Below are 26412 nucleotides of genomic sequence, written 5' to 3' on the forward strand. Positions count from 1 at the left end.
CACGAGCGACGGAGAGAGACAGAGACGGAGACAACGAGGAGAGACAGCGAGAGACAGGGAAGGGAGCGGAGCGAGCGGGGCAAGTGGAGCGCGGCGAGCAGAGAAATGATGAAGTCACAGGCGTTAAATGTGGAGAGTTTGTAATAAAAGTGGTGTCGGAGACGAGAAGAAGTTGTCCGTGTGAAGTCGACCACTACATTTATACTCCAAAGTGTAAGACTGCACCAATTCCAAATAAACTCAACATAATCAAACTTAACGCAGAATAGTTCTAGCTCTCCTTTCAATAGAATCTTGGCCAATCTCTGAGAAACCTTGCCTACGAACGCAAAGATATTGCGCTACGTTTGACTAGTTTCAAGGACACCGTCTATAACGTCTCATCAAACGTCCTTTGAATTTCAAGTCGAAGACACAAGGACTAGTTTGATGAGAATGACCCACAGATCCAGGAGCTTCTATATGCAATAGCTTCAGCTCCTAACACCCTACTTCAAGGCCCTCAATCCCAAAGTAGGAAACTGCATATTATACAATATGGTCCACCCTCCAGAAGAAGCTAAGATAAATTGAAATTAAATGGTGGCACAATTAAGCAGCTGAAATACAAAATGACAGATGCAAAACAGTATAAACAGTTTTATTGTGCAATTCAAGAAAGTCTATGGCGCAGTTACTTGTTCAGAAACCCCACTTGAAATAAAACATGGCCCAATGCCTGATCACTGAGATTGGGGAACTTATACTGGTAGGAACGAAGTTGTAAACTGAGTGTACCAGCCTGCAATAGATTAATGTGTCCGTCCGTCCGTCCCCTTTCAATACTTTAACGAAGTGAAATCTCGTGCTGTTGGGGTGTAAAATCAGCAATAGACAGCGCAGAGACTTGAAAAATTCCAGCCCACCCTGCAGGGACCTGTTTATGAAATGGAGAGAACACTTGCAAGGTTTATTGAACCAGTCTGGTACAACCACAGAGCAAGCACGAGATAAAGTAACCCCACCTTCGATTCTGCAAGAACTTGACAGTGACCCCACACTTGATGAGGTTAAACTAGCAATCCCGACAACTCAAATCTGGTAAAGCCCCAGGAGCGGATGGGATTCCTGCAGACATACTTACAAGCTGCTGGAGATATTCTCGTTGAAGAATTATGGCACTTATTCAGAGAGTTCTTGAAATGTGGAGTCCTATGACAGGACCTGAAGGATGCAGTTTTAGTACCATCTTTAAAAAGGGAAATAGGGCCAACTGTAACAATTACATGGACATTTCTCTTCTTTCAACCCACGTAAATGTTTAGCCAAGCTCATTCTTAACAGAATCAATGAAGCCATCACGAACAAAATTATCCCATAAAGCAAAGGTGGTTTTAGGGAAGGTCGAGACACAACCAACATGATTTTTACACTCGGACAACTACAAGAGAAGTGCATTGAACATCAGTAGCCACTGCACGTGGCCTTGGTTGATCTGGACTTTGCCACCGTAGGGAGAAAGGGACTATGAAAACTACGACTAAAGTTTGGGTGTCCACCCAGAATCCTTGGAATAATCAAGATAGTCCCATGATGGTATGCTGGAAGGGTTAGCACTCCCTCAGACATATCAGATGCATTTATTTCAAATGGAGTGAAGCAAGGCTGTATTCTAGCTCCAACGCTTTCAGCCTGTTCTTTGCCACTATGCTTGATGAGGCTATGAAGGATCTGAAAGTAGTAGTGGCTATCCAGTCCCGCACAGTTTCTGGGCTTCATAACGTGCCATGGTTACGCATGACAATTTCACATCAGGGAGATCATAGTACGTGAACTTTAGTATGCAGATGACTGTGCCTTGGTTGAAAACACTGAAGTGGGCCAGACAGCTACATTTCCAATTCAGCCAGATAATTTGGTCTCACTGTGGTCCTCAAGAAAACTGAGGAAATGCATCAACCGGCTTCTGGGATCAGTGAAGCTGGAGCAAGGCTCCACATTGTCCAACACCAACTTAACTCAATCACCAAGTTCACATATCTGGGAAGTACAGTGACAAGCGATGGTAATCTGGACCAAGAGATTAAAATTGGAATAAGCTGAGCCTCGTCTGCTTTCGGTCGCCTTAGCGAGCATCTATGGGACAAGCCAGGCATCACCATGTGCACAAAGTGCAGTGTTTAAAGGAGTAGCTCTCCTTCATAGTTCTGAAAATTGGACTCCTTACCATCGCCATTTACAACATCCGGCAGACCTTGCTAGAACTGGAATGGCCGCTGTGTCAACTATGGTCACCGTTTCCCAACTTCGCTGGGCTGGACACTCTCAGAATGGGAGAAAAAAAAGACTCCCGAAACAATAGCTCTACACTAAATTGCAAAAGGATTCCCGAAGTAGAGGAGGTCAGTACCTGCCACTTTAAGGATGTATTTCACTCAAATTTGAGATGGGGAATTTCGGTAGATTCAAGGGAAAATCTCGCCAAAAACAGAGAGCAATGGCGCACAGCCTTGGCTGAAGCTACTCAATTGCTTGAGAGACATGTTAATGACACAGAGAAACACTAAGCCGGGAGATGCGGGTTAGAAGTGGTTACAGTATCGACCAGTGCATCTGAATCTCAGGAGTTACCCTCAGCCCACTGTGCATGTGACCTATGTGGAAAGGTGTGTCGTTCAATCACAGGTCTTGCTAGTCAAAAGCAAACTCACAGGAATCAAACAGAAGAACCACGTAAAATGACGAAAGATTACCGACTCCCGATGTAAGAGGTCATCGTCCTTGGGGACGCACTGCATGATCATGACGATGGCATGCGAGGGAGTGGGTGGCTAGCGCTACGCTCGACTTGCCTTGATCTACCCAGTGTTGTTTAGGCACCACCCCAGGTACTCATTTGAGGCCGAGTTGACCTTGGGGAGGCCCAGGACCGATTCAGATCATTGTCACCGATGTAAACCGTGAACGGGAATCAAACTCGGGTTGCCAGGCTCGTAGAGCTGCGTGCTGACCACTAAACGATCACACCCCCAAAAACTCCACCCACACCTCCACATCCACAAACTCCTGGGGGTCGCCTGGCCCTCCCTCAGAGTCTGAATTTGCCTCAAGCTTCACGCTTGCTCCATCCACCTGGAGGTCGGGTCCTTGAGATGAGTCATCATCATATTTTACGTTCACTTCTTCACATTCCACTTTCACTTCTTTATAGTCCACCATCACCTCTGCACAGTCCACCTTCACCTCTTCACATTCCATCTTCACTTCTTTACGTTCCACCTTCACTGCTGGCCACGTTGCTAAACTGGGGTCGTCTTCTGCTTCTTGTTGCATGCAAGATGGACCCAATGCAGCACTTTCACTTCTCGATTCTACCTCCGTCTACACATAGATCTTCTCATGTCTATTTTGGTCGGCTGACCTTGCATGTGCCTTCCCACACACAGTCCACTTGAAGGGCTTCTTGCCTGTGTGTTTTCTCTGGTGAACGTTACGAGATCCTGTGTAAATGCTTTACCACACACAGTGCACTTGAAGGGCTTCTCGCTTGTGTGTTGTCTCTGGTGAATGTTAAGAGATCTTGAGTGTGTAAATGCTTTACCACACACAGTGCAGTTGAAGGGCTTCTCGCCCGTGTGTTTTCTCTGGTGAATGTTACGAGATCCTGACTGTGTAAATGCTTTACCACACACAGTGCAGTTGAAGGGCTTCTCGCCTGTGTGTGTTCTCTGGTGAATGTTAAGACATCTTGACTGTGTAAATGCTTTACCACACACAGTGCACTTGAAGGGCTTCTCACCCGTGTGTTTTCTCTGGTGAATGTTAAGAGATCTTGAGTGTGTAAATGCTTTACCACACATAGTGCACTTGAAGGGCTTCTCGCCCGTGTGTTGTATCTGATGAACATTAAGAAATACTGACCGTGTAAACGCTTTACTACAAACAGTGCAACTGAAGGGCTTCTCGCCTGTGTGTGTTCTCTGGTGAGTTTTAAGTTGTGATGACCGTCTAAATCCCTTCTCACAAGTAGTGCACTTGAAGGGCTTCTCGTCTGTGTGTATTCTCTGGTGACTTTGAAGTTCTGATGACTGTCTAAATGCCTTCTCACACATAGTGCACTGGAATGGCTTCTCATCTGTGTGTGTTCTCTGATGAATATTAAGGTGAGATGACCGTCTGAATGCCTTCTCACAGGTAGTGCACTTGAAGGGCTTCTCGTCTGTGTGTATTCTCTGGTGACTTTGAAGTTCTGATGACTGTCTAAATGCCTTCTCACACATAGTGCACTGGAATGGCTTCTCATCTGTGTGTGTTCTCTGATGAATATTAAGGTGAGATGACCGTCTAAATCCCTTCTCACAAGTAGTGCACTTGAAGTGCTTCTCGTCTGTGTGTATTCTCTGGTGACTTTGAAGTTCTGCTGACTGTCTAAATGCCTTCTCACACATAGTGCACTGGAATGGCTTCTCATCTGTGTGTGTTCTCTGATGAATATTAAGGTGAGATGACCGTCTAAATCCCTTCTCACAAGTAGTGCACTTGAAGGGCTTCTCGTCTGTGTGTATTCTCTGGTGACTTTGAAGTTCTGATGACTGTCTAAATGCCTCCTCACACATAGTGCACTGGAATGGCTTCTCATCTGTGTGTGTTCTCTGATGAATATTAAGGTGAGATGACCGTCTAAATCCCTTCTCACAAGTAGTGCACTTGAAGTGCTTCTCGTCTGTGTGTATTCTCTGGTGACTTTGAAGTTCTGCTGACTGTCTAAATGCCTTCTCACACATAGTGCACTGGAATGGCTTCTCATCTGTGTGTGTTCTCTGATGAATATTAAGGTGAGATGACCGTCTGAATGCCTTCTCACACACAGTGCACTTGAAGTGCTCCTTCGCCATTTGTGGCTTCTGGTGCAGATTCATGTGTCCAGTGTGGCTCATGTCGTATGGACACTGCTCGCATTCGTGTCTTCTAGCACCTGCCTGTCTTGAGTCACTGCTCCTTGTCATTCAACCTACACATTACACACAACAAATATATACACACACACACATTACACGGAATAGATAAACACACACACACTACAAGCAATATACACGATACATAAATATTAGTCACACAACCTACACACAACATACATCATATACATACGCATTGCACACTCGCGTGCAGTACACCCAGCAGATATGCATACACATTAGACACAATATACATAGACATCTAACGCTTACACGCAGTACATTAACTGTTAGCAGTCAATAATATGGAATGCACATTCTCTGCATACTCTTAGATTAACATAATGATTAACTATAAATAATCCAAACAACAATAGGAACGGGCATATGCTCAGATTAATATGTTCCCATATAAGTTACACGACTAAATTAACCCCTCTCTGGCTTTTGCACCGGATAGGCCCTCTATTTCAGACCGGAAACAGAAGGAATTCTTCGCTATTCTGGCTATCGACCAATGGAGCTTGTTGCTGTTGTTAATCAACACTAAAACGTCACATCACTCGACTTGTAAATGTTGTAATGCGTTCACTCTCCAACACACAACTGGCGTGCTGAACTAGTAACTCATTGGCATGTTATGTTTACGTGACAAACCTTGGTAACTGGCTTTGTCAAGCGGTGGTGGCAGGTTTCACGACGCATTTATATTCACCTGATCAAACCCAAAAGAAGCTTTATGGATGTTAATTTTATATAGATTTAAAACGCGAACTTGCAAAATTGAACCGTGGAACTATTTTGTTCAGCACGTATTTGCGTGTGTGTGAGTTCGATTCCCGTTTATGGAAAACGCCAGTGACGATTATCTGAACGGGCCTCCCCTAGAGGGAATCGGCCTCAAATGACTACCTGGTGTGGTCTGCAAACATCACCACTGGGGATACAAAGGTGGTCGGGCGTGGTGCTGCCACAAATCCCCTCGTGTGCCGTGACGGCCTTCATAGGTGCGCGCTTACAGCACCTGCCCCGACAGTTTATTTAAGCTATACGGGGAATATTTGATCGTCTTTGTTGTGAGTGGGTGAGAGTGAATGTGCCAGTGAGTGTGGGTGGGTGAGTGAGTGGGTAGTTCGATGGGTGAGTGGTGGACGAGTCAGTGAGTGGGTGAATGGATGGATGAATAGGTGAGTGGGTGTGGGTAGGTGGGTGAGTAGCTGGGTAAGTGAATGGGTGAGTGGTTGAGTAGGTGAGTGGGTGTAATTGTGGAATGCTTTCATGTTGTCTGTCGGCCGAGTGGCCCTTGACAAATACCTTCTTAGCTCTGTGGGCTTTACAGGAAAATTATTCTTCTGACTGAACCTTTCTGCGTAGAGTTTGCATATTCTGCACCTGTTTTCCAAGGGTTTCCTCTAATTAAAAAATATGCAAACCCCCCTCCCACCCAAGTAGTTGAACGAGCATCGCAGTGCTGAAAATGTAGCTACCTGCAAATGACTCAAGTTGCAGGAGTCCCTGTAAAATATTCGCAGATTGAGCAAGGATTCCTGAAAGTGAGGATCTCACCGATGAGGTACAGTGACGAGGACAGGCAGCAGGCCTCAAAGTGAACGAGGAACATTTATCAAAAGTAAATGTAGCAGCAGGGCAGACATCAAACACTGACGTACGTTACACCTAAGACACCGCATCCACAGCTGTGCGCGCTCCTCAATCGATATCGTTACAAAGGGAGAGAAATAATTAAGCAAAAAAAAAAGCAATCAAGGCAAAAGCAGCTGTATCACGTAAATCCAAGTCGCGTATTGAAGACTCGCCCACAACATCGCGTGGCAACCCGGACGGATGATTTACAGACGGACCGGTGTAGAACGACGTCACAGCAAAAGGGACGGGGAACGTATCGAAGGACTCGGCCGAGTGTCGTCCCCCCAGTGAGCTGAAGCAATGAGCTAGGCTGAGGACATATGACACGGAGAGAGAGAGAATCCCCATCAGTGAAGAATGGCAGAGCAGCCCTGCATGGCCCCACGCTGCAGCGGGCCATCCATTTAGCACGTGCGCATGGAGTTGGGAGGGGGGTTAACCCAAATGCGTATGGGGGGTTCTACTGACAATGTACGGATAGGAAACGGGGGGGTGGGGGTGAAGCCTCGATAATAATAATAAATGCAGCCGGCGGTGGACTATCTGTTTGCTTAAACACGTTAATAAAAATGGATAGCCCCTAGCGCGTCGCTGTTACAACCTGAACGGCAATCCCCAGTTGCTGCCACTTAATCGATATTCCTAGAAAAGGAAGATGAAGCGAAGCTTCAGCTGGGTAAACAACCACCATCGCACCCACTACAACAACAACCATCACACCCACTACAACAACCATCACACCCACTACAACAACAACCACCACACCCACTACAACAGCCACAACTACCACTACAACAGCCACAATAACTACTACAACAACCACAACAAGTCACAACAACTACAATAACCACTACAACAGCCACAACAACAACCGCCATTCGCCACTAAGTGGCGGTGACGTCACCACGACGCTTGTGCCAGGCTATGTGCACCTTGAGGCCACGTCAAGTGTCGACCGCCCGCTTGCAGGTCACGGGGCAGACCCAGCAGGTGCCACGGGTCAACTGACTGAGATGACCGAGATGACTGGCTGATGCACCACCTGTGCCCCCTACTGTGCCAACCTGCTGTGCTTTAGCCACCCGGCGCTCCGCTCGTTGTTGTGAGCGTCGCTCCTCCGCCCTCCGTTGTTGTTGGAGGGCGACTGCCTCCAACTGCCCAGTAGCGTCCTTCACGAGCCTCCTCCACAGAGGCCGATCTTGACACCACTGGTACCAGTCATCGGCAAGTCCACTCAGCTCCACGTCCTCCTGCACCACATCACTCCATCTCTTCTCTAGCCCGTGCCGTGCCCGTTTAGCCCCCTCTATCCGGCCAAACAAAAGCTGTTTGGGCATGCGGTGACTGGGCATGCCGGTTACATGACCCAGCCAATGCAGCCTTGCCTGCCGGAGGAGCTCACCGATGGGACTTTGCCAAGATGTTTCAGAGATTTGTGAGCTCCTCACACAATCCAGCCTGGTTAAACCCAGAATGAATCGTAGGCCGGCCAGCCTAAATGTTTCCAATTGGCGAAGATGCTCCATTAGGGGGTCCACGTTTGGCAAGCGTAGAGAAGGGAGGGAATGACCGTGGCCGAGAAGACTTGAAGCTTCGTGCGGAGCGACAGACCAGGTAGCTTACACACAGCGTTACGCAACCGATGAAAAGATATTGCCGCTCGACTGATTCTGAGTGAGACCTCTGCTGTCAAATCGGAGCCGGTCATGAGCACACTGCCCAGGTATGGTAAACTCTCCATTCTCTCCACAACTGCCCCATCACCGATTGGGAGTTGTGGGGGTGGAGTGTCCGATGGTACAAAATACCCAGGTAGGTGCTTAGTTTTGGTGGGGCTGATGGTAAGGCCCCACCTCTTAGTGGCACGCTCCAGTTTCAGCAGCAGTGCCTCCAACTCCTCCTCTGAGTGAGCGGCAATTACCAGATCGGCATACATAACGTGGTTGACCAATAGGGATCCATCCCTTGAACGCACCCGGGCATCGATCAGCCTCCCATTGTATCTGTACCAGATGGAAATTCCTCTGGTACAGCCATCAAAGGCTTCACGAATTACGTGGTCGAATTTTTTAAAATAATGTTGGAGCCAGAGGACATCCCTGTCGCACCCTAAGGTGAACAGGGAATGGCTCCAACTCCCGGCCACGTAGTTTTACCCGGGCCCGCTCACCATCATGAAGGTCCTTAATGATCGTGAGTAGAGGGTCAGGGACTCTGAAAGCACGAAGAACAACCCAGAGCCCAGGCCTACTGATGGTATCATAGGCCTTGACCAGCTCAATAATGCAGAGATGTAGGTCTTGTTGGAATTCCCTACACCTCTGCTGTAGCAAACGGACAGAGAATATGGCATCTGTGCAGGACCGCCCTTTCCTGAAACCACAATGGGTCTCCGCAAGCCTCTCCTGAGCGTGCCTGGCAAGGCGATGTTGAATAATCCTTGCCAGGACCTTTCCCGGCACACAGAGGAGTGAGATGCCCCCGTAGTTGTTACGGTCTGTGCGGTCTCATTTCTTAAAGATGGGGACCACCAGGGCATCCTTCCAATCCTGCGGAACCCGTCCAGTGGTCCAGACTGTTGCTATGATGTCATGTAGGGCAGTCTGTGCACAAATGCCATACCCCGGTGCCTTTCCTGGTCTCAGGCTCTGGATCGCCTTCAATACTTCCTCAACAGATGGCATCTCAGCCAGCCACTTACAGCCACAACCACTACAACAACCACTACAACCACTACAACAACCCCTACAACAGCCACAACAACCACTACAGCCACAACAACCACTACAACAACCACCTCAACAACCACTACAACCACAGCAACCACTACAACAGCCACAACAACCACTACAACCATCATAACAACCACTACAACAACCACAACAACCACTACAACAACCACAGCAACCACAACAACCACTACAACAACCACTACAACTACTACAACAACCACCACAACAACCACTACAACAACCACCACAACCACTACAACCATCATAACAACCACTACAACAACCACTACAACAACCACAACAACCACTACAACAACCACAGCAACCACAACAACCACTACAACAACCACTACAACTACTACAACAACCACCACAACAACTACTACAACAACCACCACAACAACCACTACAACAACCATCACAACAACCACAAACAAAATAACCACCACAGCCCAAGACAACCACCACCAACACCACAGCAACCACAACATAACCACAACAAAGCACCACCACAACACAACACCACCACCGCAACACAACCACAACACTACCACCACAACACAACCACAACACCACCACCACAACAACAACCACTACCACCACAACACCACCACAACACCACCACCACCACAACACCACAACAACACAACCACCACAACAACACAACCACCACCACAACACCACCACAACAACACCACAACACAACACCACCACAACAACACCACCACCACAACACTACCACCACCACAACTACCACCACAACACAACACCACCACAACACCACCACCACCACAACACCACCACCACAACACCACCACAACACAACACCACCACAACACCACCACCACAACACTACCACCACCACAACACAACTACCACCACAACACCACCACCACACTACCACCACCACAACACCACAACAACCACAACACTACCACCACAACACCACCACGACAACACCACAACAACACCACAACAACAACACCACCACAACACCACCACCACAACACCACAACACCACCACAACAACACCACAACAACACCACAACACCACCACAACAACACCACCACAACACCACCACAACACCACCACAACAACACCACCACAACACCACCACAACAACACCACGACACCACCACCACCACAACACCACCACAACACCACCACCACAACACCACCACAACAACACCACCACAACACCACCACAACAACAACACCACCACCATCAGCACCTCTGCTCAGAGACGCACGGAGTCGACTCCCTGACGTCACTTCCTGGTTCAGGGGTCGTCTCGTGACGTCATCGAGCCCAAAACGGGCTCAGAGTGAGGGGGGGGGAAGAGGGGTGGGTGGGGGGTGTCTCGCGCTCGATGACGTCACGAGACGACCCCTGAACCAGGAAGTGACGTCGGGGAGTCATAGTTCATAGTTCATTTATGTTGGTATAGCCCTGTGAGCCATTCGGCTCTTGAATCGGGTGCAATCGCAACAAACAAACAACACGAACAAGAAAACATCTTAAAGTGACTTTGTGTGACTGTGCAAACAGAAAATACACGAAAAAAACATCAAAATATTCCTGAAATAGCACCGTACACCAACGCTGTGCGCAAAAATCCCAGTGGGATGCAAGTCAAAATAACAACAACTTAAATTTTGATTTAAAGCTTTCGTGACTGCAGTAATTCATATTCTTAGTTCTTTCGGTAAAGTCACGTTGAAGGGAAACAACAAAATAATAAAATATATATAACAATAAAAATTCTCACGACGTTTCGACCATAAATAAAATAAATTTATGCAAACCAACACACCTGAAGACGACCGTTTGTGTTATGGTCGAAACGTCGTGAGAATTTTTATTGTTTTATATATTTTATTATTTTGTTGTTTCCCTTCAACGTGACTTTACCGAAAGAACTAAGAATATGAACAACAACCCCAAGACAACTAAGATTAAGGCCATCAGTCAACTCGGTACTACAATAAACAAAAACATGGCCAAAACAAACAAAACAACTTTTCGAAATCACCAAAATAAAAGCCATAAATCCAATGTAACAGTGATCATAGGGACTGTGACCGAATTTTTTTTACAATAAACTACATAAATTAATTATAACACCAAAATCTAGAGCCATATTTTAGGCCACTAAATAGCAGTGGCAGCTAGGGTTGTACAACTCCTCTAGAGCAGTTTTGAGTGCAGATCTCATAGGTAGTGATTCAAGTTGCAGTTTATTGGCAATAGCATTCCAGACCCTGGGGGCATCAATAGCAAAGGCCCTTCCTCCAGTTTTAGTACGGCAATAGGGAATGTGAAGCTGGTAAATGAGCGAAGACCTGAGGTCAAATTTGTTCTTTGAAACAGAGAGGAGATCCAGTAGGTAGTCTGCGGAATTTTTTGTAAGTACATCGTGAATAAATAAGATCTGGTGCACAAGCCGTCGAACATTAAGAGATGTTAAGTTTGACCCAATGTAGAGATCACAGTGGTGAGTCCTATATGGGCAGTTCAATGCAAATCTTAAGGCCGAGTGATAGATGGAATCAAGCTTCTTCAGTACAGTACTTGGGGCTGATTTATACACGATGTCACAGTAGTCAAGTAGAGGCAGTATGGTAGCTTTTATCAATTCCAAACGGAACATTGGGGGGAAGCAGTGCTTGTGTCGATACAGAAAACCAATTTTTATTTTTGTCTTTTTACCAATGTAATCAATGTGATCTTCAAAACTAAGTTTTGAATCCAGGATGACCCCAAGATACTTATAGATCTTGACTTGCTCTATTTGATAATTATTCAAGGAATGTAAATGGGGAAAAATAACTTCCTGCTTTAATCCCGGAGAGAAGCATAGCACCTTGGTTTTGGAGGTATTCAGGACTAGTTTAAGAGAAACTAGCTGATGTTGTAGTTTGTTGAAATCACCCTGGAGCTTAGCAATCACGTCATCCGGAGAGCGGCCAGCAGTAATCAGTATCGTGTCATCTGCAAAAAGATTTACCCTGGAATGATCCAGTTCAGTGCCCAAGTCATTGACATAAAGAGAGAACAAGAGGGGGCCGAGGATGGAACCCTGTGGAACCCCTTTTGTTATCTTAACACTGTTTGACCTCCAACCATCTGTGAATACAGTTTGGGTGCGGGAAAAGAAGTATTTTTTTAACCATTGTACTGTGTTCTCGGAAAACCGAGGCAACTTAGTTTACTAAGCAGGGTGTTATGGTCAACTGTATCAAAAGCTTTGGACAGGTCAAGAAAAAGACAGGCACAGTACTGCTTATTATCAAGGCTATTGTAAATTTGATTCAAAAAGTCTAATGCAGCAGATGTGGTGCTGTATTTTTTCCGGAACCCAGATTGTTTTAGATGTAGTAGATTGTTGGTGGACAGGAAACTGATAATTTGGTAGTTCAATCATTTTTCAACATTTTTCATCAATGGGGACAAAATTGAGATAGGTCGGTAGATATTGGGATCATCTTTAGGGCCCCCTTTGTGAAGTGGACGGACAGAGGAATGTTTCCATTCTAGAGGAACTGATGCTTCTTTGATGGAGAGGTTGAAAATATTGGCTATAGGTTTGTATATTAGGTGACCAACAGTTAGTAGAGCAAAGACGGGAAAACTATCTGCTCCGGTAGAGGAGGACCCTTTGAGGTAGGACAGTTGTTTCAGAACATTACTTTCGTGGATTGGTTGGAAACTAAATTCGTTAAATGTTTGGACAGGGGTGTAGGAATTTGCAGGAGCAGGGGGGACTCCCAATACATTATCAAAAAGATTACCAGCTTCAGAAAAATGAAGGTTAAAATTGTCAACTATTTTTTTGGGATCTGAAATTCATCTGTAAAATTTGTGGCCACGGCCGGCGGGTTTAGCCAATTCCAATTTAGATCACCCACTAAAATTATTTCACCTTTAGGGAGGCCCCCAAAAAGCTCTCTCAGTGCCGATGCAGCTTCAACATCCTTCCCACAAGGCGGTCTATAGCAGCACACTACCAATATCTGTTGATTATTTGGGAGAGTTATTCTGAGAGCCAGACCTTCAAAGCAACATTTTTTAAACAAGGAGTGAGCTGGTGAACATGCAATAGTGTTACGAACATAGATGGCAATTACACCTCCTTTAGATCCTCGGTCAAGCCGAAAAAGGTTGTAGTTTTCAATCGTAATCTGCAAGTCATTGACAGCAGGAGTGAGAAATGTTTCTGTTAGGCAAAAAATGTCCGGGTCAAGATTTGCCACTTCTAGTTTTAGTTGACTTAATTTAATCACAAGCCCTCTGATGTTGACATGTAGAACACCAACACCTTTCCTGCCAGAAAAATCTACAGAATTATACGAGCTCTTTTCATTTGGGCCAGGATGAAGCTCAATACCACCCAGAAATAAGAAAAGTAGAATTAACAGTTTGCATAAGTATTTTCTGTGAAAGGATGAAGAGCGGCGAACCTTGGACGAATGGCAGCAGCTCGCAGATGGTGTTATTTTAAAGAGCAGAATGAAGTTTGGAAGAAGTGCTGGTGAAGTAATAGGACAAAGATAGGGTTTAAAAGGATACAATGATGGAGTGTAGAAGTGTCTATGAGCTGTTTCATTTGCAGGTGTAGTGGCAAATCGAGCAACAAGTATTGACGCAAAATAACGAGGGTAGCCGTTTGTAGAGTTGAGTGTGGCACTAGATATGGCCGGGAGGGACAGCAGTAGGATACGCAGCAGGAGAATTGCCATCTCGACTCCGTGCGTCTCTGAGCAGAGGTTTCATAGTATAGGAATAGGTTTCACCCTTTCTTACTGGCACAAAAACTGACACCTTTATTCAAGGCATCGTGTTTGCAATAACCACAACACAAGCAGTCAGAATGCAAACAAAAAAGACAACTCTGATAATATTATTGGCACTGTCCTTGAATTTGATTGGTCCACACCCGAGACAGCTTTTCTTAGAGCCTAGTCTCCATTGGTGTTGGACGAGAAGATGCCTTTTGACGCCTTTTGGCGTCTTCTGGTCCAACACCAGTGGAGACTAGGCTCTGAGAAAAGCTGTCTCGGGTGTGGACCAATCAAATTCAAGGACAATGCCAATATTATTATCAGAGTTGTCTTTTTTTGTTTGCATTTTGACTGCTTGTGTTGTGGTTATTGCAAACACGATGCCTTGAATAAAGGTGTCAGTTTTTGTGCCAGTTAAAAGGGTGAAACCTATTCATATATCTTGTTTCTGGCAAAGGAGGTCTCATAAGGTTTCATAGTTTTAATAGTTTCATTTATTTTGGTGTAGCCCTGTGAGCCATTCGGCTCTTGAATCGGGTGCAACCGCAACAAACAAAAAACAAAAACATGAACAAGAAAACATCTTAAAGTGACTATGTGACATCGTAGTTGTGGTGGTGGTTGTTGTGGTGGTTGTGTTGTGGTGGTTGTTGTGTTGTGGTGTTGTGGTGGTGTGGTAGTGTAGCGGGTAGCGCGCTGCGCAATGAACCTGGCGACCAGGTTTGATTCCCGCTCACGGCCAAAATCAGTGACGATTACCTGAACCGGTACCGGGCCTCCTCTAGGTCGACTCAGCCTCAAATGAGTAGCTGGTGCGATGTGTAGACATCGCCACTAGGGAGACAAAGGCGGCCGGGCGTGGCGTTGGCCACCCACCCCCTCGTGTGCAGTCCCGACCTTCATAGGTGCTCGTTAACAGCACTTGCCCCTACAGTCTGTCAAGGCTATACGGGGGATCTTTGTCTATGGTGTTGTGGTGGTAGTGGTTGTTGTAAATTGGATTCTTAACAATATTGATAGTTTTGATTTAAAGCTTTCGTGACTGCAGGGATTCATATTCTTGGTTCTTTCGGTAAAGTCACCACGTAGAAGGGAAACAATAAAATAATAAAAATATAAAACAATAAAATTCTCACGAAGTTTCGACTGCAACACAAGCAATCATCATCAGGTGTGAAAACCACATCAAGAAAATTTGAAAAAAGTGGCGGTTATTTTTAACGTTAGTATCACGGAGAGCGATTTGACAGTTTGTTTGGATGGACGAGTCCATCTATGTTCGGAAAAGAGGGGGAAGATGAAAAATAATGGATGCGGTCTGAAAGCCACCATAAGCGTGAACAATCATATTCTTAGTTTTTTCGGTAAAGTCACGTTGAAGAGAAACAACAAAATAATAAAATATATATAAAACAATAAAAAAATTCTCACGACGTTTCGACCATAACTCAAACGGTCGTCTTCAGGTGTGTTGGTTCGCATAAATCAATCAGGACCCGAAATGGTTTATCAAATCCTTCCAATGATTGCTCAGCCAGAATCCATCTTCTCGGTTGAAATTGTCTCTGTGTTTGTATATGTGGATAGCCTCATGAACGAATCTCTCAAGGTAGCCAGATGGCTTGCAGAGAACCTCTGTCTTGGAGAAGTCAATGTAATGTGAGCCTACTGAATTATAACAGTGATCTGCCACGGCCGAGGTGTTGGTCCTACCGTGTTTAAGGTCTGCTTTGTGTTCACGAATGCGGTCCGAGACATGGCGTTTGGTTTCTCCAATGTAACTACTACCACAGAGGCAACTTAGTTTGTAGACGCCTGGGTGCTGTATGTCCGGAATCACATCTTTTACAGAAGGAACCAGATCATGGATTTTATGTAATGTGTTGAATCGGACCTGGATCTTGTGTTTATTCAAGATTTTGGAGATCTTTTTTGTGATCCCCGCAATGTAGGGTAAAGTGATGGTTTTGAAAGGCTCCTCAAGAGGGTCCTTCTTCATGGTTGGAGTGATAGCTTTACGGATTGTGTAGTCGGAATAACCATTAGCCTTAAGAGCTTGGTGTACGTGCTTGAGTTCACTGGCTATGTGTTCCTGGTCAGATATGCATTGGGCTCTATGGTATAGAGTCTTGATGAGGGAATTCTTCTGGAATGGATGGTGGTGGGAATCCGGTTTCAGGAAAGCATCCGTATGGGTATATTTCCTGTAGACAGAGTGGCTCATTGAACCATCAGGTCTTTTTTTTATTAGGACATCCAAAAAAGGTAGCTTGCCATCTTTTTCGACTTCCATGGTAAATCTGATGGCTGGGTGTATGGAATTGATGTGGTGGAAGAATTAGTCTAGAGCAGCCTGGCCATGTGGCCAGATGACAAAAGTGTCATCCACGTACCTCTTCCATAAGGTTGGGCGCAGAGTGGCAGTTTGGATGGCGTCAGTCTCAAATTTCTCCATGAAAATGTCGGCTACAACCGGAGATAGGGGGGAGCCCATTGGGGTGCCCTCAGTTTGTTTGTAGAAAGTTCCAATCCAAGTGAAGTATGTATTGGTTAAGCAGTGTCTCACCAGGGGGGGTACCTCAGTGTTTAGTCCTTTATGAACCAAGTCTTCAATGATTGCGATGGTGTCAGGTACAGGAACTTTGGTGAATAAGGAAACTACGTAAAAACTGACAAGCAGGTCGTCTGGGGACAGGGAAATACCCTTGATTGTCGATACCAGGTGAGTAGAATTTTGCACCGCAGAGGTGGTTTTTCCAGTGAAAGGCCGCAGGATTTCAGACAGAAAACGAGCCAGTTTGTAGGTGGGGGAAGTTGATAGTAGAGACGATGGGACGAAGGGGTGTATCTACTTTATGTATTTTTTGTAAGCCGTATAATCTTGGTGGCCTGGCAGCAGAAGGTTTCAATGATAACTGTTTGGTTTGATCAATTAATGCGATTGAATCAGAAATGATTTTGTTGGTTTTTATGACGAGGAAGTTGGTGGGATCTCTTTTTATTTTTGTATAGGTGCCATCATTGAGTAATTCTTGAATTTTGTTGTTATATTCTATTTTCTCCATGATGACAGTGGCATTGCCCTTTTCAGCTGAGAGGATGACAATGTCATCCCTCTTTTTTCATTTATATAATTCAAAACGCTCATCTTTGCTGAGGTTGCTAGCTGGCATCTTAGCGTTTTTGAGGGTTGCAGCGATTTCAGATCTTGCTACGTCTGCAGCGATTTCGGGTCTTAACAGATTGATTACGCTTAAGGTGGCTTTTAGACGGCATCCATTATTTTTCGTCTCCCTCCTCCTCTTTTCCGAACATATATGGACTCGTCCATCTGAACAAACTGACAAATCGCTCTCCGTGGTGCTAACGTTAAAAAATAACCGCCACTTTTTTAAAGTTTTCTTGCTGTGGTTTTCACACCTGATGATTGTTTGTGTTGCAGTCAAAACGTCGTGAGAATTTTATTGTTTTATATTTTTATTATTTTATTGTTTCCCTTCTACGTGACTTTACCGAAAGAACCAAGAATATAATATTGATAGTCAATGGGTTTTTTTCAACATTTTTTGCTGTGGTTTTCACACCTGATGATGATTGCTTGTGTTGCAGTCGAAACGTCGTGATAATTTTGTTTTATATTTTTATTATTTTATTGCTTCCCTTCTACGTGACTTTACTGAAAGAACCAAGAAAATGAATCCCTGCAGTCACGAAAGCTTTAAATCAAAATTTAATTTCACTTTTAGTGTTGTACAATGTTACTGAGGGACAGTATGTGTGTTGTCTTCGTGTGGTCTGGGGAGTGTTTCTGTTGTTTACTGCCTTTTCCACGCTTGGGAATTGATGAACAAATGCAATTTGAACTTGTATACCTGATTTGTTTATTTCAGAGATGCCACGGTGGCTAGGTGATGTTAACTACCTCGCCTGGTATGCAGGAGGTCGTGGGTTAGATCCCGACCATGATGCCTGCTGCTGTATTTTTGGAGTTTGCGGTGTCTCTCTCTTTATCCTAGGTTCTCCGTTCCCCCACCCCCCTCGACATTTAGAAACATGCATTGAGATTATTTTGATGATTTGCCCGCTGTAATTGTCCACGTGATACGCCACTTATTTTTATCTATAATTTGTTATAGCTCGGTCGCTTTTACATCGGTGGGCTTCGCCTGGTAGGATTGGGATGGCTAAGTTTTATCTGTATGTGTGTGGGTGATTTGTTTGCCTTCATGTTACCGTGCGCTAATATCGTGTTTTTGGTATTGTGTTGTTGTAACGTTCTTACCCCGTGCCCATATTGGACATCTGTGAAAAAGAGATTTACAGTAAAACCTTAGGATTGCGAGCATAATTCGTTCCGGAAACGTGTTTGTCATCCAAAGCACTCGTATATCAAAGCACTCGTAGATCAGTTGTGATCACGTGACGCTCGGCAGACAAAGCGTATACGTACACTGCTCGTATTGCAAGACCCTCGCTCGTTTATCAAATTAATATTTATTTTAAAAATTTGCTCGTCTTGCAAAACACTCGCAGACCAAGTTACTCGCAATCCAAGGTTTTACTTTCCTTTGCCTTATACGTTTCATATACTTTTGTTGTAACCGACTATAAATAAAAGCGTGGGGCGCTCATATTAACACCTTTAAAACTTTCGGTAACAATTACAACATATAAGCAGTTTCTTCCTATTGTCAATCCACGCATATTTACTAAACAAACCGCCTTAAAAACTTAACCTTGTAATTAGAACATTTAAAGCTTTTGTGACTGCAGGGATTCATATTCTTGGTTCTTGAACCAAGAATATAACATATGCGCAGTTACTTTACATTGCCAATTCAGACATTAACAAATATATACGGCTTACAAAATTAACGTCTCGATTACAACCTATTAACAACATATGACCAGTTAATTTTCATTGTTAATGCTCACATTCACACGAATAAACGGCTTTAAAACAAAACACTTTAATTACAACATTAACAACATATGCCCAATTACTTTCCATTGCCATATCTGACATTAGCAAACAAAAACGCCATGCAAACTCACAGTTAGAATTACAACATATTTACAACATATGGACAGTTACTTTCCATTGCCAATGCAGACATTCACTAAAATAAACGGCTGAAATACTAAACTTTCAAATGATAACATTCACATATGACAGGTATTTTCCATTGCCAATGCAGATATATGCACATAAATCATCAACCTACAAATTTGACGTTTAAATTAAAACATATAACCAACATATGAGCAGTTACTTTCTATTGCAAATACAAATATATGTGTAGTGGAGTACGAAGGTGCGTTGTGGAAACAGCGTGATTACATGACACAGACAGTACGGGTTATCTTGGGTCAGCCTGTAGCGAAGGCGAATACAGTGCAGGTTATGTTGGGGCAATTAAGCTGGGAGAGCCGTGGACGGCTGTGATTGGTTGGTGCTGTTGCCGGGGCTGGAGAGGCGTCTGGAAGTCTGGCGAGAAACAGGTGCGACGGTAACGCGGAGCGCCGTTGGGACGTGGGTTAATTAATCGGGGGTGTAATGAGAGCGGGTATAAGAGCGGGGGGTCGGAGTCAACAGAGGGTGGTTGAGTTGAAGGGAGTTGAGCCTGGAGATGGGTCGAAAGGTGGAGAGCTTGGAGAGAGGTCGAAGAGCGGAGAGCTTGGAGATGGGTTGACGTTGGAGAGCTTAGGGAAGACAGAGTTTGAGAGACAGAGGTTGGAAGACAGAGTTTGAGAGACAGAGGTTGGAAGACAGAGTTTGAGAGACAGAGGTTGGAAGACAGAGTTTGAGAGACAGAGGTTGGAAGACAGAGTTTGAGAGACATAGTTGGAGTTAAGAGGTGAAGGGTGGAGTTGCTGTGTGCGAAGTCGCTGTGTGGGAGTCGCTGAGTGCGGAGTCGCTGAGTGCGGAGTAAGCAAAGTAATCGTGGAGAGTGGAGAGACAAAGGCGGCGAGCGAGTCGAGTGGAGCACGGCGAGTGAGCCGTGGCGACCAGGATATTGTGGAATGTGGAGGACATGCTGAGAGTTGTAAATAAAGCGGTGTTCGAAGAAAGACAGAAGTTGTCCGAGTGAAATCGAACACTACATATGCACTAATATAAAGGGCTTACAAACTTAACGTTACATTAGAACATATACAAACAACATATGAGCAGTTACTTTCTATTGTAAATGCAGACATTCACAAAAGTAAAAAAGGCTTAACAACTTACACGTTTACATTACAACATATGACCAACATATCACCAGTTACTTGCGATTGTCAATCGAGACATATTCACAATCATCAACGCGTGAAAAGTTGTACGTTACAATAGTAAGATATTCACTACATACGAACAGTTACTTTACATTCTCAATGCAGACATTCCCAAAAATAAACGGCTTAAAACATTGCCGTTCAAATTGTAACACATTAACAAGATATGAACACTTCCCATTGTGAATACACATATTTGCTCAAAAATAGTACGGGCGCCCCACGCTTTTATTTAGAGTCAGTTACAACAAGAGTATATGAAACATAAATAATGCAAAGTACTTGAACAGAAAATGTTATTTTTTACTTTTCAGTACATTTAATAAAAGCGTGTTAAAAAAATGTTTTAATATATTTTATCTGTTTATCCACCAGTTTCATTTCGTTTTTAATTAAACGCATCGGAGTGTTGATGCTTATCCTTGATCTGTGTTATTAGACGAAGTGGTGCAGAGAAATGGACAGCGAGGCCGAGAGAGGTCCCATTAGCTTCCTAATTTTAAAGAAAACTATGAATTGTTCTCGCGAGGAAGATGGCACCAACACTTCTAAGCTGACAATTCGTGTCGCACAAACTTCCGCAGTCACATGAATACAAGGGCATTGCTCATATTCATAACACACAATCGATCTGTCCAGACATCCCATGTTCTATACGTGACCCTGATACACGCAAATTGTTACATCGAGACTCACAATCGGTTGATGCGTAATCATTCGTTCGTAATGCTAAATAATGTTTTCAATGCCATCAGATTAACAGAATCCGAAGAACCAGAAGTGTATTTTCCGAGCAAAGCCCATTGAGCAGAGATGTGTTTCAAGGGTGACTCGGGCCAATAGGTAACATCAAAGCATTCCACCCAATTATATATTAGAAACAAAGACATGTTATAATAGTAATTACGTTGTAAAATAACATTCACACCTAAACGTTGGTGATTTTAATAAGGGAATCAGTTTGAATGAGGACAGAAGATGGCCGGATGGAGAGTCCAAGAGACGAAACTTCTTAGGTGGTTTCCAACGCTTTGGGGTAGCTACATTAAATGAAAGGTAATCTCCGAGTGGACGACGCCGACAGCTGCACGCATTGTTGTAATGAGAGGTGCCTGTAAATAAGGCGACCTTCATTGGGAATTCTTTCAGACCTTTCCAGACCCCACTTCTAACGTGCTGGGCCCTCTTACTCTGCTTTGTCCAAAAACTTCGAAGATAAATTTGCCCCCTGAGAGCCTGAACAGAAGTGTGGCAGCGAGCACCGATGAAGGCCGGCACGGTACACGAGGGGGGTGGGTGGCCAGCACCATGCCCGTCCGCCTTTGTCTCCCCAGTGGTGTTTAGGCACCACACCAGGTACTCATTTGAGGCTGAACTGACCTAGGGGAGGCCCAGGACCAATTCAGATAATTGTCACCGATGTCGACCGTGAACGGGAATCAAACTCGGGTTCCCCGCGCTCGTAAGGCGGCATACTAACCACTGCACGATCCCTCCCCCAAAAACTCCACCCACACCTCCACATCCACAACCTCATGGGGGTCGCCTGGCCCTCCCTCAGAGTCCGAAAGCTGCTCCTGCTTGACGCTGCCTCCATCCACCTGGAGGTCGGGGCCTGGAGTTGAGTCTTCATCTTCACATTTCACTTTCACTTCTTCACATTCCATCTTCACCTTTTCACGATCCACCTTCACCTCTTCACATTCCCCCTTCACGTCTTCCCGTTGAACCTTCACTGCTGGCCACGTTGCTAAACTCGGGTTGTCTTTTGGGTCTTGTTGCATGCGAGATGGGATCGATTCCACCTCCTCCGCATGGATCTTCTCATGCCTATTTCGGTCGACTGACCGTGCGAATAACTTCCCACACACAGTGCACTTGAAGGGCTTCTCGCCTGTGTGTCGTCTCTGGTGATGATTCTTAAGATATCTTGACTGTGTAAATGCTTTACCACACACAGTGCACTTGAAGGGCTTCTCGCCTGTGTGTGTTCTCTGGTGAATGTTAAGGTATGCTGACTGTATAAACGCTTTACCACACACAGTGCACTTGAAGGGTTTCTCGCCTGTGTGTGTTCTCTGGTGAATGTTAAGAGATCCTGACCGTGTAAACGCTTTACCACACACAGTGCACTTGAAGGGATTGGCGCCAGTGTGTGTTATCTGGTGAATTTGGAGATGTGATGAGCGTTTAAATGTCTTCTCACACAAAGTGCACTTGAAGGGCTTATCGCTTGAGTGTGTTTTCTGATGTGTCATAAAATTTCCTGAACCTGCAAATGCCTTTCCACACACAGTGCATTTGAAGGGTTTCTCGCCTGTGTGTGTTTTCTGGTGAGCGTGACGAGATGCTGAACGTGTAAACGCTTTACCACAGACAGTGCACTCAAAGGGCTTCTCTCCTGTGTGCTGTCTCTGGTGAGTTCTAAGTTGTGATGAACGTCGAAATACCTTCTCGCATACAGTACACTTGAAGGCCTTCATGGCCATGTGTGATTAGTGGTACAAATTAATGTGTCCGGTGTGGCTCATGTCGTATGGACACTGCTCGCATTGGTTCCTTCTAGCACTGGGCTGTCTTGATTCTCTGCTTCATGTCATTCAACCTACACATTACACGCAGCAAATATATACACACAATTACACACAATATACACGATACACACACATTATACAGCTTACACAATATACACACGCGTTACATACTGACACACAGTACACCCAGGGGACATGAGATGCACACATTACACACAATATACACAGATTATACACCTACACGTAGTATTATTCACGATGTACTTACAAAAAAATCAGCAGACTACCTGCTGGATCTCCCCACTGTTTCGAAGAACAAATGTGACCTAAGGTCTTCGCTCATTCACTAGCTTCACATTCCTTATTGCCGTACAAATACTGGAGGAAGGGCCTTTTCCATTGATGCCCCCAGGGTCTGGAATGCTATCGCCAATAAACTGCAACTTGGATCACTACCTGTGAGATCTTCACTCAAAACTGCTCTAGAGGAGTTGTACACCCCTAGCTGCCACTGCTATTCACAATGGCCTGATATAAAATGTTTCGCTCCGGATGACCGCTACAAAGTATGATCTTGAGTTTCGATTATAGTGTGCTGATCTTTAAAGGTGTATTGAACATTTTGGATTCTGCTACTGATGCTGAAAACTTTAATCTACATTGTCTTATGGTTGTTATTGTTTGACCTGCATCCCACTGAGATTTTTGCACACAGCGTTGAAATACGGTGTTTTTTCTTGAAGACTTTGCTGTCTTTTCCAGGATTTTTCTGTTGCGCGTTGTCACTTTAAGATGTTTTCTTGTTCATGTTTTTGTTTTGTTGCGGTTGCACCCGAGTCAAGAGCCGCATGGCTCACAGGGTTATACCTAATAAATGAAACTAAACTAAATGAAAGACCCAGCCCAACAGATACTTAGCCATGCGGTGGCTGGGAATGCGGGCGACATAACCCAGCCAATGCAGACTCGCTTGCCAGGAGAGCTCACGGATTTTTGTTTTAAAACGATTAAATATTTTTATCACACCAGGTAAAGCCCACTGAGCAATATATCTCTTTTTCAGAAATGACCTGGCCACAAATGATAGCTCAACGAAGTGGCTTATCATCTAAAAGTATGTTTCTAAATGTCAGGGTCCGGATTGAACCTATGACCTCCTGTATACCGGGCGATGTAGTTAACATCTCACCATTGTGGCACACTGATGGGACTTTGTCCAGATCTTGCAATGATCCCTGAACAACTTACACAAACGAGTGTGGTTAAGCCCAAGATGGATTGTAATAACAATACATTTTATTTGTGAGCGCTTTTCTGAATACTCAAAGACACTTTACATAAAATCATAAAAGCAGCAAAAACAACATCAAATGGTAAAAACACTAAAAACACATCAAACTTAGCTAAACATTAAAAGCAAAATTGTAGACAGGCTAGTCTGAATATTACAAACTGGTGCAGATGTTCAGTTAGAGGGGGCTCACCATTTTGCAAGGGAGGGCAATGACTGTATCCGAGAAGACCTGAAGCTTCGTGTGGAGCGACAGGCGAGGTAGCTGCCACGCAGAATTATGCAGTCGATTAAATGCAAATGCTGTCGGACTGATTCAGAGTGAGACCTCTGCTGTCAAACCGGTCGGTGCTGGACATGAGGACACTGCCCAGGTATGGGAAACTCTCCAACCTCTCAACTGCTACACCACCAATGGGGAGCTGAGGGGGTGGAGTCTTTGATGACACAAAATACCCAGGCAGGTGCTTAGTTTTGGTGGGGCTGATGGTAAGACCCCACCTCTTTGTGGCACACTCCAGGTTCAGCAGCAGCGCCTCCAACTCCTCCTCCGAGTGAGTGGCAATCACCAGATCATCAGCAAACATAAGGGGCCGTCCATAAATGACGTCACACACCTAGGGGGGGAGGGGAGGGGTCAGACATTTGTGACGATGTGTGACGAGGGGGGGAGGGGTTTGAGGAATGTGACGTCACATCAAAATGCGCAACTTTAAATAAATATAAACAATAGAATTGTTTTATTTTGATTTAAAGCTTTCGTGACTGCAGGGATAATAGAATTGTTATAACACTGATTATGATAAATTTTCATTATAAACTATTTTATTATTATATTCTTGGTTCTTTCGGTAAAGTCACGTAGAAGGGAAACAATAAAATAATAAAAATTTATTATAGAAGGGAAACAATAAAATAATAAAAATTTATTATTTTATTGTTTCCCTTCTACTTGACTTTACTGAAACCACAACCAAAATAACCGCTACAACCACCACCACAACCACGACCACCACAACCACGGCCACAACCACGACCACCACAACCACCAAAACCACGACCACCACAACCACGACCACAACAACCACGACCACCACAACAACCACCACCACCACAACCACGACCACCACAACCAGAACAACTACGAACACCCCAACTACGACCACCACAAACACTACCACCACATCTACGACCACCACAACTACCACCAAAACACCACCACCACAACACAACCACCACTACCACCAAAACACCACCACCACAACACAACCACCACTACCACCACTACCACCACAACACCACCACAACACATACGACCACCACAACCACCACCACAACACAACCACCACAACACCACTACCACCACAACACAACCACAACACCACCACTACAACACCACAACACAACACCACCACAACAACAACACCACCACCACAACAACACAACACCACCACAACAACAACACCACAACAACACTACCACCACAACACCACCACCACAACAACACCACCACAACACAACAACACCACAACAACACTACCACCACAACAACAACACCACCACCACAACAACACTACCACCACAACAACAACACAACCACCAAAACACCACAACCACCACCACCACAACACAACCACCACAACACAACTACCACCACAAAACCACCACCACAACACCACCACCACTACCAACACAACCACCACAACACAACCACAACACAACCACAACTGCCAACATAACCACCACCACAACACCACCACAACAACACCACAACTACGACCACAACAACCACAACACCACACCACCACCACAACAACCACAACACCACACCACCACCACAACAACCACAACAACAACCACAACCACCACACCACCACCACAACACCACCACAACAACACAACCACCACCACAACACCACCACAACAACACAACCACCACCACAACCACACAACACAACCTACCACCACAACACAACCACCACCACAACACCTTCACAACACCACCACCACCACAACACAACCACCACACCACCACCACAACACCACCACAACAACACAACCACCACCACAACACCACCACAACAACACAACCACCACCACAACACCACCACAACAACACAACCACCACCACAACCACACAACACAACCTACCACCACAACACAACCACCACCACAACACCTTCACAACACCACCACCACCACAACACAACCA

The 26412-nt window shown here is 44.9% G+C and overlaps 2 protein-coding genes and 1 pseudogene across 4 annotated transcripts in view; 1 reads left to right on the forward strand and 2 right to left on the reverse strand.

Moving 5' to 3' along the window:
* The window catches only part of LOC116957741 (uncharacterized), a 32568-nt gene extending 7751 nt beyond the window's left edge, over window positions 1–24817 (reverse strand). The window contains exons 1-3 of the mRNA XM_076057943.1: window positions 24702–24817; window positions 21856–22980; window positions 3028–3302 (exon numbers count right to left, since the gene is read on the reverse strand). Of these exons, the coding sequence (XP_075914058.1) occupies window positions 3028–3302; window positions 21856–22864 (1284 nt within the window). The 5' untranslated portion in view covers window positions 22865–22980; window positions 24702–24817. The remainder of the gene's footprint in view (window positions 1–3027; window positions 3303–21855; window positions 22981–24701) is intronic.
* LOC116957743 (uncharacterized) overlaps window positions 1–26412 on the forward strand; it is a 192890-nt gene that overhangs the window by 47503 nt on the left and 118975 nt on the right. The gene's annotated exons all lie outside the window — the stretch shown is intronic.
* LOC116957742 (uncharacterized) lies at window positions 627–24816 on the reverse strand (annotated as a pseudogene).

Source organism: Petromyzon marinus, chromosome 85, assembly GCF_048934315.1.
Source record: "Petromyzon marinus isolate PM22_M1 ecotype Great Lakes invasive population chromosome 85, UKy_Petmar_22M1.pri1.0, whole genome shotgun sequence".
Lineage (NCBI taxonomy): Eukaryota > Metazoa > Chordata > Hyperoartia > Petromyzontiformes > Petromyzontidae > Petromyzon > Petromyzon marinus.